The 15,849-nt window shown below is 36.0% G+C and overlaps 2 protein-coding genes across 2 annotated transcripts; both read right to left on the minus strand.

Annotated features, from left to right (window-relative positions):
- Nucleotides 1-1,159: 1,159 nt before the first annotated feature.
- Nucleotides 1,160-10,001, minus strand: LOC121296861 (zinc finger matrin-type protein 2-like). Its single transcript, XM_041222734.1, has 6 exons — nucleotides 9,958-10,001; nucleotides 7,910-8,000; nucleotides 7,521-7,644; nucleotides 5,044-5,117; nucleotides 4,748-4,893; nucleotides 1,160-1,592 (listed from the first exon to the last, which is right to left on the minus strand). Exons 1-6 carry the CDS (start codon nucleotides 9,973-9,975, stop codon nucleotides 1,449-1,451), a joined length of 597 nt encoding a protein of 198 aa, XP_041078668.1. The 5' UTR covers nucleotides 9,976-10,001; the 3' UTR covers nucleotides 1,160-1,448.
- Nucleotides 10,002-12,214: 2,213 nt separating this feature from the next.
- On the minus strand, nucleotides 12,215-12,783 carry LOC121296988 (dead end protein 1-like). Its single transcript, XM_041222971.1, is given in 2 exon segments — nucleotides 12,215-12,488; nucleotides 12,491-12,783. Coding segments are annotated over 2 exon segments (465 nt in total). The 5' UTR covers nucleotides 12,696-12,783; the 3' UTR covers nucleotides 12,215-12,228.
- Nucleotides 12,784-15,849: the final 3,066 nt, after the last annotated feature.

Below are 15,849 nucleotides of genomic sequence, written 5' to 3' on the forward strand. Positions count from 1 at the left end.
GAGTCTGTTGCCTTTCTTTTTATTAACTAAATACATTAATAAATATACTTTTTGTTCATATTAGAAATTCAAGTTAAGTCCCTTTGTTATGTGCATGAAGTTTAATGAACTTTAAAAGACAGTAACCTACTTCCTTATCTGCATTCAGTAAAAGTACAGCCACTGTAAATCAGTGCTGAAGACTCTTATGGAACAGATTACACAACCTAAACATTATTTTACACAATAACAGATTTTGGAAACAGATGTGTTTTTATGTGCATCTAAAGTAAACACCATTATAAAATTATTGTGGCACTTCGAAAGTACGTTTTTCATAAGCTAGTATAAGTTCCTGGTTTGGGGTATAAGCTTTGTGCAAACATCAGTTTATTCCATAAATAGTTGACAAACCTTCCAGACTGTAAACAATACGTTTAATGCTCATACAATTCTGAACAGAAAAAGGGATGGAACACTGTCAGGTATGTTTTAAAAATGACATTTGGGCAACCCCCGTCATTCTTGAGAAAAACTCAGCAGCTATTTATAGAGAAGCACCAGTTCTGCTCCATTTAAACTCGAACAATGAATACTGTTCTTGAAAATACAAATTAAAAAATAAATAAAATCTATACACATAAACACATGTATATTAAATGTTAAAATAACATTTTTATTATAAGAAATGAAACGTCAGACAGCGCCCATGTCAGACCCTCCAGGGTGCAACTGTTTGTATTCATGTGAAGTAACCACTGAGCGACACTGTGCTGGAGGAGCAGATAGTAAACCTTGTGTTATAACCAACATACCACTGAAGGAAAGGCCATTTTAACTCATTACTGCCCAAACAACCTGTACTGTAAAAGAGCCAGCAGAAAATATTTTTTTTTATTTTTTTTTGTTAATATGTACTTGATGGATTACAGGGATTATTATTACTATTACTTTATTTAGCATACACCTTTATCCAAGGCAACTTAGAGAGACTAGGGTGTATGAACTATGTATCAGCTGCAGTCACTTACAACAATGTCTCACCAGAAAGACAGAGCACAAGGAGGTAAAGTGAATTTGAACCGGGGACCTCCTGATTAAAAGCCACTGGACCGCACAGCCTATTATAGTGAGGTTTGTCGCCAGCTTCTGCTGTTATTACACTTTAACACAAACATTATTGTGAACCATCAAATTGACGCATTTATTTAAAAAAATTAAAGACAAACTTAAAAACAAACTTATACTTTGTACTTCAGTCCATTATTTTATCCCCAGCCCCACACACATTTGTATTTCTTGTATAACAGGAATCAACAGATGGTGGGATACAGTACAGTTGACTAAAAATAACTTCTTGTATATATTAAAAAAGTAAGGTTTATTTATGATTCACAAGGAGATGTGCATCAAGGCTATACAAAAGAAAGAAAAAAAGGAGAGACAGGGATTGGGGGGTTGAGGTCAAATCAGTGGCCTTTTTTTGAGGAACCAAAGCCTGAGAATCCCATAACTGCAGCCATTTCATCGTCTTCCTCAAAGTTGAGATCTTCATCAGCCTTGCGCTTTTTCTCTTTCTGCTTTTCCTTCTTGTATGCTTTTGCTTTCTCCTCCTGTCAGTGAAATGAATAACACTGCACATTAGGAAATGCACTCATTGTATCAACCCAGTTACCCAACAACACGCCGAGGGACATTACACCACTATTCATTGAGCTTACAGATCAAGCTATACCCAGGCCCTATTCAGCTAAGCAAATAACTGTAGTTCTCTGTGTGCTTCCTTTACCAAGAATGTATGAGATGCAATTGCACCAGTCAAGCCAAAACTTGGATCTAGGCTGACCAGACATGTGACTTCATGGGCAGCACATCTTTCCTACATAAACAGTAAGGTTGGACGATAATCGATAGCTGAAATTTTCATTATCGTCTGTAAATTATCACAATAATCGTATATAGATAATTCAATTATCGGACGAATAAATAAAATATTAAATTCTTGTAATTTGTCTACTTATATTTGAGCAGCATGACAACCGGCAGTCTAAGTCACCTGAGTTTAGAAAAAATAAAAACCAGACGGTATATGTGCCGAGTTTTTAAATTTCTGGTGGGTGCCCAGAACAAACTTGAGTATAAAAATATACCTATTGTAATTTGTATATTAATAAACTATGCAGTTTTCCCATAAAATACTTTTTTTTTTTCTTATTTAAACATTTATTTTGAGGTTTACTTTCACAAAAAAAGTGCCACCAAATGTATTACTATAACTGAACAAAATTGCTAACGTTACCTGGAAGCATTTGTTTTCTTTACTCGCATGGCAAATCTGCCATTATGAGAATCACACTAGGTTTTGTGCGTGTGTGTGTGTCTCTGTATATAGAGTTGTATACTATTCGGAACATACTGGGTCAACTGCAACGAACTTGCAGAGTTAGTACGGAGCAGAGTACTAATTTGCGTACCAGCTAGTACGGTACTATCTCAGGATCATCCCCAGCTGCTAACTTAATACCAATTGCAACAAAAAAAGAAGCGGAACAAAGCTGGGGACTAGCTGATCTCCAGCTTCAGTACGGTACTAAGGATTGTGGATTGTTTTGGTGTGCTTCCAAACAGGAACTGAAAAGGGCCGGGGCTCAAAATCTGAGCGACTTGTACAAATTATATTTTTAAAGTGTGGTTTTTCGTAAAGTTTATTTATTTATTTTTTTACTTAACTTAAACATCTTAATTATTTTATTTATTTTGATTTATTCATGCTTAAGTTTTAAGCTTGAAAGGGTATATTTCCGCACAACAAATACTGAATTGCACCTTGTGCTTTTTTTTTTTCTTTTTTTTTTTTGAATCAAAACGAGACCTCTCTCCTGCAAGCAGCAACAAACTTGTTTGGTGTTGTATGTAGTCGAAACATTGAGTATAACATTTACTTATTTGTTTTAATATAAAAAAAAAAGAAAAAAAATGAAAATGTATTGCACAGGCAGAGATTGAACCAGGCACCTCCAGCGCCGATCCGCTATACAAGAGAGCCGCGACACCTACCAGTCCAGACCCCTAGCCCATGCATGCTACAGCCTACTATTATGTAGCGTTGGCTACTAAAAGCATTTTTTGACACAAGTATACATATAGCCTGTTATATATAACTTAAAAATATATTACTCATATATTAAATATTGGAATTATGTTCTATGTGGGCAATACATAATTACTGTACGGCTTTCAATATATTCTCAATTATTTCATGATATTTGAAATAAATCCTTTCAACCGTAATTGCAATATTTTGCTGTTAGATCATTTTTTCGCTGTGGAAGTGATTTGATCAGTGTGGGGGTATCGTTTTCTGTATTGTTATGTCACAAAACTCATTCCAACGCTACACGAATATACTGCAATGCCAGCAATGAGATCCCTTATATAAAAATAAATAAATTATACAAGTAAATATGTCTTTTAAATGTAAAATATAGGTAGATGGATTTATGATTATGAATTGTTCAGTTACAGAAGTTGTCAATACATTTTGGGGTTTTTCACATTTGTTTCACTTAGTACGGTACTATAAACCGTTAGTCTATAGAAAGGGTTAGACTAACTTAGTCTCGTACTTAGTATCCTCTAGAGGGCAGCAGCAGTTATTTTTTGGGTTAGTTGCAATTGAGACCTTTTTTAGTATGCAGCTGGGAACTAACTTCAGCCACCAAGTTTGTTGCAATTGGTATTTAACTTGCATACTAGCTTAGTACGGTGCTGCATACTAACCATGGGATCATCCCCAGTTAGTATGTTGCTTTCAGTTTGTTGCAATTGACCCACTGAGTTTTGCATGTGGCTGTTTGTATGCAAACAGTTTCATAAAATAAACTGCCATTAAAAGTTAACCCTCTTCTATTTATGCAGCTACCCCTTTTTAGAATGCAGTGCATGGTTGCAGTGTAGTTTAAAATAAAGAAGCAACAAAGTTGTTTAGGCTATATTAAATATTTGCCATACGGTTGTGGTTTTTTTTTTTTTTTTTTTTGCAATTATATTCAATTTATGTACAAAAAAAAATCCTGTGTCAAAATATTTAAAAGTCAAAAGTTCCACTTTTCTACAGTAAATTTTACAGTGAGCTCGCTATTTTTTACAAACAACAATATTTGTGTATTTGTTAGAAAACAGTCATGCTTTGTCAGTGTACAATTTATTATCAAAATGAAAGCACGACGTAATGTTAAAGCCTAAGCATACTGTTTAAAATCAGTACTTCCCGATGTAAGAAGTTCTCACACAGATCATGTTTTACACCTCACACACACAGACAGTTCAGTGCTGCTTACTGATAAATGCAGAGCCGCTTCCTGCTTCATTGGGCCACGGACAATAATTATGATTATCAATAATAATTTTTCAACGCAATAAAATTACTGCTGCAAAAATATTATCAGGATTATCAATATTAATCGATTATTGCTCCAACCCTGCGAAACAACAGAAATATATACCCCATAGAGCTTTTAATCTTGACATTTAAAAAAATAAAAAATCAATTTATGCCTTTTAAGTTTCATAAAACTTAGTTGTAGAAGCAATCTAGCCCCAAACATTCTGTAAAGAAAAACACCTTTTGCAGTAAAATCAAGCTCTAAAATAGAAAGATGCACAGTTTCAGTAAATGCCTCTCTTTTGGAAAGTGGTGTACGGTGTTCAGTATGAATTCAGACTCATCCCTGATCAATGAATTTGGAGAACCCAAACTGGCTCTTACCTCCTCCCGGAGTTCCTTCATTCGTTCTTCAAAGTCATACTCTTTTTGTTTTTCCTCAATCCTCTTCTTGTTTGCCTCAAATCTTTTCTTCACCTGATCCAGAGACGATCGTTCCACCCTCATTGACATACCCAAGTTTCTCTGATCTGAAAGGTAAACGTACACAATGTTATAGCTTAATGAATTGCAGCACATCTTATTTGTATTACTTTTGGCATTAAATAATATCATTACACTTGGCTAGCCACTTAACACTTTCAAAAAAGCAACACACACGTACCTGAACGCATACTTACGTTTTTTGCCATTGATATGATCCAAAAAGTTAATAGAATCCTTAACCACACAATCACAGACATTGCAGTAATATCTGAAAAACAGACAGAAAGGGGGTTTATTAAAAATGGAAAACATTTACAAAGCGTAGTTACTTATCAGTATGGCACAAAATCCCAATTCAAAGAGATACATATAAGACGACTACAATAGAGCCTTTCTTCTCAACATGAGCCCGATGGGACTGACAATAAGAGTCAGGTTCGGGTCGGGTGCGGTGCAGTTTGTGTATTATACTTTGGGCCTGGGTCAGATCGGGTTGTGTCAGTGTGTTATCAGTGAGTGGATTATGGCGTTTCTAATTTTGAGTGAGTATTTTTTAATTCCTGTGTGTGCAAGTGCTTCCTAAAACTCACTTCCTGCTATGCACCACAGGTTCTTTGAGAAATGACCTTTCTAATATTGTCTCACAAACCCACTTATACTTTTTGTGAAGCCTGTCAAGTCCAGGACTGACAGGCGCGGCGCAGCACGCAAGACATTTCGCCGCCTGCATCGCTGGCATTACTTTCATATGGTGCTAGACAGATTTCGCTAGTCCAGCAGTGCAGCTGAGCAGTACCACTCAAATCGAAACCACAGTGATTATTTTCTGACTGCCGCATGGTACCAATGGTGGATAAACCAATCACAGCCAAGTGCTTACAACAAGTGCTTTCCAGGAAAAATCATGAATGAAACTGTTGTCCAAGCACCCTGAAGTGTTTGATCACTCCCATATTTCCTCCAAGGACAGGCAAATCAGTATTTTATACATCACCCCAGATAAACATCCTTCCTGTAGCCAGTTTGACACATGCATGTTGCCTTTTTTTCTGTAGTTCACTACTATTTTTACTAAATAACTGTCTGTAAAATGATATATTTTCTAACAGTAGTAGACTGCTTAGTGTCAACAATTTATTGTACATTTCTTTGCTAAGCTGATGGCTCATTTCATACACCTGCATATAGATGACAGGAAAACAAGTGAAAAACAAACCAGTGCTTTTATTTAGTAGATTATATGCGATCTATGGCCAAAGGTTTTGCATCCTATAGAATTAATGTTACGCTGACATATTGAAATTACACATCGCTTCGTAGTTTTCCAAAAATTGAAAACTGTGAGATTTCCTAACCTAACATGAAATACTACTTTTGAGATACCATTTTGTAGTTTCTTATATTGCATGATGTTATAAATAAAACATTGCAATTATGTTCATACAATTAAAAAAACAAAACCACTATGTCTGCATCCTAATATTCTACTATGCGATGCAAAACTTTTGGCCATATATGTAAATTATATTTGAGTACATAGCCTATGGTGTGGTACTGGCAACTACTGTACCGCGTAGTGCATACCACTCCTGTTTGTCCAGGTGCAGACTAGCAGTACTGCACCATGAAAATACCCAGTGGTACCATGCTGCGCCTGCCTGACTCTCTGTTTGTCTGTCTCTGGCTTTAACAGGATATAGTTCAGTTACAAAACACTAACGTCATCAAATTTTAAGTCAGACTTATACAAATACACACACAAAAAACCCCACCAAGCACAACGCCCTCTCTTCAGTTGACAATAAATGCCTTTTTTTTTTTTTAGATGACACAAACTGTTTCGTTCCAGTTAATGATACAAAACGTACTTGTCCTGTAGTAAACTATATTCACGTGTTTAAATGTAAAGAACGACTAAATTTGCAGTATTAAAACAGTGCTCTTTAATTCACTGTTAGTATTCTTTCTTTTTTTTCCCCCCTCGCACTCATAATGTGTTGTCACAGGCAAACGTGAAACTCTGTTTATATCACAAATGATATATAAATCAGCAATCATGATATAAAGCAAGTTCATCTGTATATAGGCTGATAGTGTAAAAAAGAAATAAAATAAAAATAAATAAATAAATAATTATTAACAGTAGAATGTGCAGCAGTGGAGCGTTCCGGTGCTGGGAAGGGTGTATCTAAATCTACTGTTTGGAAACATTACACTGTTTTATTCGGCAATAATAAAAGTATACGTGGCTTCGTACAACGCAAATCTTGGAAGATATTACTGAAATATGAGGGCAAAAAGACAGGAAATTCATCTCTGCAGCAGCATACTGAAAGAGGATGTGTTCATCCTGTATCTGTTTTAAATGCCATAGTCGTGGTTTAATATTTGTTGTTGAACCTTAATGTAGTAGTTTGTTATGATATAGGCTTGTCCAAAATGAGTATGCAAATTTGCAAGAGCATCTTCTGTGTGGCTATTTATGGTAAAGTTTTGAAGAAGCCTGTTGTCTTCTTATAAGATCATGTAGTGTTGGATTATTAGGAAAGGAATTAAATTGAGTGATCTTTCTTTATTTACATTTTAACTGGCCTATTTAATGCATTATGGCTTGAAATAATCACCACTACTAGGGCTAGTTGGTGGACCTTAAAGACAGTAAATAACATACCCTCCCATCTCAGCCTGGGGGGTAGTTTTGGTGATAACAATGGTCTTCCCCAGCTTCGACTCCAGGTCCACCTTGTAGTCCCTGTGCCGTAAAAGCTCCCGCTTAACAGGGGGAAAAGGTTTGCCTGAAAGAAGCCACAAAAAGTTTTCAGATCAGGAACAATGCATTTCTAATTAAGCACAGGCAGGCCTACATGTGGTTCTAACATACCATTTCAATGTCATTGATAGAGATACAGAGATATAGATAAACAAAACCTGTTTTAATATTCAGGATTGCTGCAAGCCCATGAATCAAGCCAAGTATGAAAATATAACCAATATATAACAATATAAATATCAAAAGCATATTTGTTAAAAACCACCATTCGTCTGCCAAGGCATACTTACCATCTTTCTTTTCCCTTTCTTCTGTCAAGCGCTTCTGAGCTAACTCTTCATACTCATCTTTGTCCCACTTCCTTCGGAAGTCATTTTTTGCCTTATGTTAAAACAAAAGCAAAATTAATATCCAACTTAATCCCTGCAACCCTAAACTCAACTTCCATTAGAGTCCTTATATCACATCCAAGGCTATCAGGATGAGATTTTTGGTATTGACCCAATCTTCCCGTATAGATATATTATCAAGCACAGCACTAATGAGCTTAGTCATGCAGCAGGAGAGCCCAACCCTCACCCACCCTGGTGATGTTGCAGCAGAAGGGGCTGGCGATAGAACAGGCTCCCCCACCTGTCAGGGTTGAAGTATGGAGTTATTCATACTGTTTAATTAAGTTCTCATGTACAAAACACAAGTTTTTTTTTTTTTTTTAAATCTAAACACCAACCAAACAGATTGGACAAAAACCTATTCTCAGTCCCTGGCAGCTCTGTTCTCTGAGCGTAAGAAGAATGAAAGGATTTACAAAAAAGCTGAAAGTGCTGAGAATTTGAGAAGCACATTGCTACTAATCTGAATGAATAAGGTGTAACTGTCACTCTTGTACTGAAGGACATACAATTATATGTAATAATTAATGTATAATATATAGTGTGTGTACAGATCTACATATATATATATATATATATATATATATATATAATTACACACACAGACTTTAAAAGTTTTACCCCAGCCTTTGACCACTTCCAATAAATATATATTCGGCTTTGTTGCTTTAAGAAACGAAATACAGAATTATAAGATACATATTATTTGAAATTCTAATTTTTAAACATGTTTTGTGACTAACTGAGGAGACTAGAAAATCCCCAGAAGCTGAACAAAGTTAGTCCCAGTTGCAGCGCACTAATCAGAAGATAATTAGTTAATTAGTTTAGCTGATGGATCACGTTGACCAAGTTAGACTGGTCATGGGAACCAACCCATTGACCACTATAGCAAATACAAACCAGAATTTTACAAGAAACGTGTTCTGTGCGCTGCAGTGCAAATATATTTTGACCACATTTATCCTCTTTTACGAAGGTTATTTACATTCTCATGTTTTTTTCCCCCAGTATCTATTTTTAACATCAACGAGACTTAAACTAATAGCATCTTTCATATAAAACGGTAACCGGGTATGCTGTAATGCCCATTACGCTTTGCGTACATATAAGTAATGATTTACACTAGCCTGCAAGATAAAGGCTGTTTGGTACTCGTATTTTCAATATTCATTTTACATGAAAACTGCAATTACTGTTAAATACAGACACGGCGAAACGCGTTGGACGAACGCCGCGAACGTTAAATAACAAGGTTATCCTATTGTATAACGCATATTTAACAGTATATATTAGCAATTGAGCATCTTTGGGAAAAGAGGCGACAAAATCAGAGTTTCGAATAGCATAATTTGCATTGAGAATTTCGAGAATATACATTATTCCTGGGTGCTGTAATACAGACACGGCGAACGTAAATAACAAAGTTATCCTATGTATAACTCATATTTAACAGATTAGCAATTGAGAAAAGAGGCGCAAATCAGAGCAATCAGACTATGAGTCTCTTAACTTCACATGGCTAACATAAATCCACTGATTTAATGACAATGTGGATCTTTTTTTGTGACCACCACAGCTATTCCTGCAAGAGAATGAAGCTCACCTAACCCCCGTTGTTGGGCTCAGGGAGTGGAGTAAATGTGGTAATCTGCAACGCACCCATAAACACCATACATTATGGGTGCGTTCAAAGAGTCTGTGCAGATTCTCCGTGAACGCACCTTAATAACTGCAAATGTGCTTGCTGCACAGTGCCAAAACCAGCCAGGGAGATGTATACTGGATTTTTCAAACTAAACGTGTTAATTTTGCCTATACATAATGATTTTTTCTGAGCAAATCAGACATTAAATTGTTACCTAGAAACGTGATCAAATTACATATTATTATTATTACATATCGTATTAGTCAGTCAACAAATAAGTACAATAGCAAACACAAACCCCACTGCCAGACGCCATCTTGAAAGCAATCAGACTGCTGTCGCAAAACTACCGGAAGTAACCACAGGCAGACCATAGATATCTTGAGTTAACCAAGAACAACATTTGGATATCTATGGTTTGTTAAGGTTCAGCCTGAAGAAATGCATTTCTCCCTTCTAATTAACACCCGATTCCGGTTTTAAATACACCTTTTGCATTTACATTATTGCAGCAAAGGTGCAAACCAACAACCATATAATTGTTATCTCAGTTTTCTTATCATTTGTGAATGGATTTGCATTCTGTAGCTTGCTTGGCATTGTTTTTTGCTCACACACATCTTAAATCTGGCGTGTTTCTAATTTAACCGTTGCTTATAAATCCACTCTTGCAGCCCAAAATAGACTAAAAATTATAATTTTAAAAAATATGGTTTGTCAAGATATACTAAAGGTAACTAGGGCTATAATCTGTTCTCATATATATATATATATATATATATATATATATATATATATATATATATACACACACACACACACACACACACACACACACACACACACACACACAGACAGATAGATAGATAGATCTAAACATGGATAAATGTGTTTTTGTATGAACTGGGAATTACTACAGACCCCAGGATTCAAACCAATCCAAAACTGCATGATGGCTTATTCAAATATGTTAGATTGATTTTGCACACAACCATACTCATTACAGACAACCCATCATATCCATACTTACAGTGGTACATAAATATTAAATGTCACATATATATTATTAATTAAAATGACCTTTTAATTAAAGCAGTAACTGCAAATTCACATTATTTAACAATTTAAGAAACGGTATGTTGTTTACTGCCATGTGAGACTTCTTGCCTACTATAATCAACACAAAATTATTCCAGCAATAACAGCAAATATGATAGAGAAGTATTCTACCATGTGTTTTACCTGTCAGGCATCTCCTGCACCGCAAAGCCACACAAATAACCAACCGCACATCCCTTCATTTCTGTTTCATTTTAAAGAAATACCAGAAACACTGACTTGCAAACATACTGATATCTTTAATGTATACAGAACAGTTTAAGAATAACAGAATAAACCTTATACAAGCATTAACAGCATATTCTGTACACACAACTTCTCTCCAGCACTCAAGCTTACTACTGCCAGGGATCGCCCAAGTAGGAAGCAGCATCAACTGAGCTGAAAGGAAGCTTAGGCTTTTGGGGCCATGCAGGTGGGCATACTGCCCTAGAGGACGGACCCCAGGCTTGTTGAGGAGTTGATGACAGGCTCAGCTAGGCAAACCCTTGGCCTGACTGCACTCTTTGGTTGGAAACTGCTTCACCGTGCTGGTCTTCCTTCCTATGCAACCATTCAACTGTGCTTGAGATCCTCAACTGCTTTAAAAAACCTAGACAAAGAAATGTTACAATATATGCAAGTGAAGAATGATCCTAATTCACTCCTAATTTCTGTGACACAACAGGAGACTAAAGCCGAGACCAGGTCAAGTTAAAAAAATAGTTCATTGTGTCTGATCTGAAAACACCAATCTGCTCATCACCTGATTTAAACTGATACTTTATAACAATGGCATTTTAATAATATAGAATAACTGGTGAGCAGCTGAAACGAATTAGATTAAGCTCCCTCCAACAAGCAACACAGAACTTTAGAACTCAGGCAGGAAAAAAATGTCACTAGAGATTCTAAAAAATACTGCATGGGGTAGTGTGTGATAAATGAGAATGTAATGCCCACCCTCGAGGTGGGCTTCACTCTCAGGATTCATGTAGCCTCCCACCCATCGGGTGGCCATTCAATTCTCATATCACACACTACCCCATGCATTATTCTCTATTTCATTTTTCCCTGTTTGATGTTCTGTTATGTGTGTTTTCTATTGTTGTTTCTGACATTAGAATTTCCCATACTTACCTACCAGTTCCAGCACAAAAACGTGGGGTATGCAACTGTAATTCAGACAGCTGCATTAGGATACCAAGGTTGAAAAGGCTTTGTTTGTTGTTTTTTCTTTTTTAGCTACCATAGGTAATGGAAACAAAATGACAAACCAACAATCCCTGATTTCTGATGAAGCAGGGTGAACAGAAGGCTAGACTGGAAGAATGTAGTAAACATTCATCCCTTAATCAAATTTCTGTGTATACTGTACATGGCTGTGATATACTGCAACTTAAAATGAAATAAAAAGCTAAATACCTTCAACCAGAACATTCTTTGCCACTGAAGCAGCGTGATGCGACACCTACTGCACAGCAGCAGAAGCTTTCTCACTCCCCTTGGGGCTGTGCTTTATTTTGAGGTCCTCCACTCCCTCTGTGAAGTTTCTGAGCAGCAGCAGGAGCATGTCTTTCTGCACAGCCCTGGGCAGCTCATCGAGGAGCAGCACCCGTTTCTCTGTACTCTTACGCACCGTGATGTAGCATCCGTTCTGCAGCTCGTAGCGGTTAAACTTTCGAATGGCTGCTTCAGCGCTTTCGGGGTCAGTGTACTTGGTGTAGGCAAGCCGTGATTCTGCCCGCTGAAGTTCATTGTGAGCCTGAACTCATAGAGCATGCCCGCCTGCTGGAACAAGGGGATGAGCTTGTCTTCATAGACATCAATCTGAATGATGAAAACCTCACAGCCAGAGGAAGGGGGGAATCCAGTCCAACCTGGGGTAACATAGAGACAAGACAAGACTTCAAAAGGGATCCACTTTGGTCCTGCCATTTTAGTTAATGATAAATTACTGTTTGGAGACTAGTAATGTGTTCTGAACAATGTTACTTAAATAATATAAATGGGGTCTACAGGGGTGTGAAATTCATATAGCCCGACGTCCGGGACAGCAATGTTTGTGTGACGGTCAACAAGTTTGCCGTTATACTTTTCACATTGGACAAGTACTTTTTTTATTTATTTATTTTTCCTATGTTCGTTCTGTTGCTAGAAAGACACTCCGGGTATATTTTTTGAGAGCCACGCAACTTTTGAGAACTGAATTGCGAAGTCTAGCACCTACACACAAACATTTTAAAAAGTGTTTACGTCCCACCCCCACGGTCGTAATCAGGACACCGAGGTCGTGTCCTCTGTTGTTTTTTTTTTGCATCATCAATGCTGAGGCTCATGTAAAAATTCTGGTAAAGTATAAAAGACACTGTTATATAACATAGATTTGGAGATTGAATAGTAAATACCAAGCAGTCATATAAATACTGCCAGCTACAGCTTGAAATCTAAGTTTGACCTCAACAGAGTGTCAGCTATGGATACAACACTGCTCACCCCTATCACTTGGCTAGCTGTGCAAAAAGCTGATCTTCTATTGATTACAAAGAAACCCAGAAATGGCTGCCAAGGCAGCCTCTGGAAATGCAGACTAATCTAAGGTATTATTGACATTTTTTGTAAAATAACAAATAAGTGATGCTGCTTTCTTAATGTCTAGTTTATAAATAGCAATTATACTTATGCAAAGGTTTACATACCCCAATGGAAATTTGTAATTTCTAGAAATTTCTTGAAAACAAATAATTTTAGGAAAAATCTTCTGAAGCAAAAGTTTTGCTTTTGTGGATGAGGGAAAAAAGTTACAAGACATAGATGTCTACAATTATTTCAGTATTTTTTTTTTTTTTTTGCAAAACTCCAAAAATGCTAATTCAAAGTATTCATACCCTATGATTCTGAGCTATGCTTTTCCTACGAATCATTTTTCCTATAATTCTACGTTTTTAAGAAATTTCTAGAAATTATAAATTTCCATTGGGGTTTAGACAAAGAGAAGGAGATGTGATACCTTTTATTGGACTAACTAAATAATAATTATTCACAAGCTTTGAAGACCTCAAAGATCTCTTCTTCAGGTGAAAGTAGGAAAGAGAGATTGATGTTTACATTCAAAGATTGCATCAAAACTTTTATAACTTTTGACTACAACTGCACATATTTTTAGATTTAAACGTTATATTAAAAAAAAAAAAACTTTTTTTTACTAGATTTGAACAGAAGTGATATTAGTTATTTATTGGACATGCACAATCCATCATTTTGTGAAACTATTAAAAGATTGTCAAATATGTTTATAATGATAGAAATGAAATTCTTATATATGAGTATCTGTACAATATTTTATTATTATTTTAAAGTAAAATACAGACTGTAAAACCCATGGCAATGTGTTTATGTATTGATTCCTTTATGTATTTATTTTTCAGTGAGAGTAGTGCAGATAAAGAATGTTGCCCTCCCCCAAAAGTGAAAAAAAAGCCATCAGGGTACGAAACCAGGATCTCCCTGCTGCAGCAGTGTTCCAGTTAGCCATCATGGGACAGATGATGGATGAGGAAAAATAGCTGTAAAATACTGTACGCTGTTTAGAAAAAAATCAGAATTTCACAAAGCAGCAGTTATAGTTGGCAATAATTCCGTAACTGTGATGCAACAAATTAAAACATCTGAACATCAGGAGTTGGATTCGGCATATAGAGAAAGAGTGTATTGCTTATTATACCTGTACTCTTAGTATGTTACTTAAATTTACTAGCAAATGTGTTCCAAACTGCACTGAAATGAACATTTCCTTAAAGCATGTTTTAAAGTTGTTGAGGTGAGGTCGGGTCACAGGGAACCGTGTATGTATCATGAAGAATGTAATGAACGAGTCAAGCTACAAGGCTAGATCCGCCCCTGTTAATCACTAATTGATTGATTGTGTTCACTGTTAAGTAAAACCAAAATCCTACAAGTTATATTCTATTTTGTGTGTGTGTGTGTTTTGTGCGATGGGGAGGGGGCAAGTAGATTTTTAAGAAGGATAAGTAGATTTTTGTAGCATTTTTTTGCCCATCGGTTTGCTCCAAGGTGATCCCACAGTGATGTGTCCATACTGCCAACTCTGTGTGGCTCTGTAACTGAAGAAAAAAGGACAAAACTAACTGTCTGGTTATTGGTTATTTTCCAGAGTAGAGTCTATTTAGGGAATTAAGTATTGTTTTCTCAGTACTTTAAAGTACACATTAAAATAATGGCTGCAAATGTATTTAAAATGTACTTGATGTCAACTTAACAGTTTATAATTTAAACAATGTGTTCATATTGAATTCCAGCGTAATAAGACAGTCCATTCCAATGAAATTCATACTGCATACCTCTATTTTTTATACTGTGTATATAAAAGGAAACATTAGCCAATTGCCCCCCACCAAAAAAAAAAAAAAAAGAAAACCAATAAACCCCTTAACTGTATTAGGTTACTGGAGTTCTATGAAGAATTTTGTGAAAATAAACCTCAAATTATCACTACTATGGCTCATGTGGCTCAAGCTATTCCACCTCTTAAGTAAATTATTTGTTTGTGTTTGAAACATGCTTTAAAATAATTGTAATAATGTTACTTGTCTATGTTACCCCCACATGAAAAAAAGGTCAATTGTTTACAAAACTGGCACTTTAGACTATGTACTGTATGATGGCATGTGTTGGTGTAAGTGTGTGTCCTTCCTATCCTAAAGACACCTGGCCTGGCACTGTTTTTTTTTTTTATCAAACCTATTTTATGCATCATCAATCACAAATGGAGGCACCTCTACAGGACGGTGTGTCAGTTATACTGTGGTTCGTAATTTAGGGATTTCTGGTGGTGAAGTGTATTATATATTCAGCTTTAGAAATAAATTCCAACTCCTCACAGTAGGCTTGTGTTTTAACAATTCCATTTTTAGAATGTTTCGTGAAACTGAAAAAGAAAAGAAAATAGGGTCTGGGATTTGTTTTCTTTATTTTTTTCTGTTTTTTGTTTTCTCAGAAAAAAACAAAAGAAATTTGAACCAGTGGCTTGAAATTCCACCTCTTTCATTTTTGTTACTCCTGCTAAAATAAT

This window comes from Polyodon spathula, chromosome 22 (genome assembly GCF_017654505.1).
Source record: "Polyodon spathula isolate WHYD16114869_AA chromosome 22, ASM1765450v1, whole genome shotgun sequence".
Taxonomy (NCBI): Eukaryota; Metazoa; Chordata; class Actinopteri; order Acipenseriformes; family Polyodontidae; genus Polyodon; species Polyodon spathula.

Bases quoted from the DNA above. Each gene is read 5' to 3' on its own strand.
- LOC121296861 (XM_041222734.1), bottom strand. The intron at 7,645-7,909 runs GTAAGTATGCCT...GGCTTCTTTCAG, and splicing joins AGAAAGGGAAAAGAAAGATG to GCAAACCTTTTCCCCCTGTT. The intron at 5,118-7,520 runs GTATGTTATTTA...TCTGTTTTTCAG, and splicing joins CCCCAGGCTGAGATGGGAGG to ATATTACTGCAATGTCTGTG.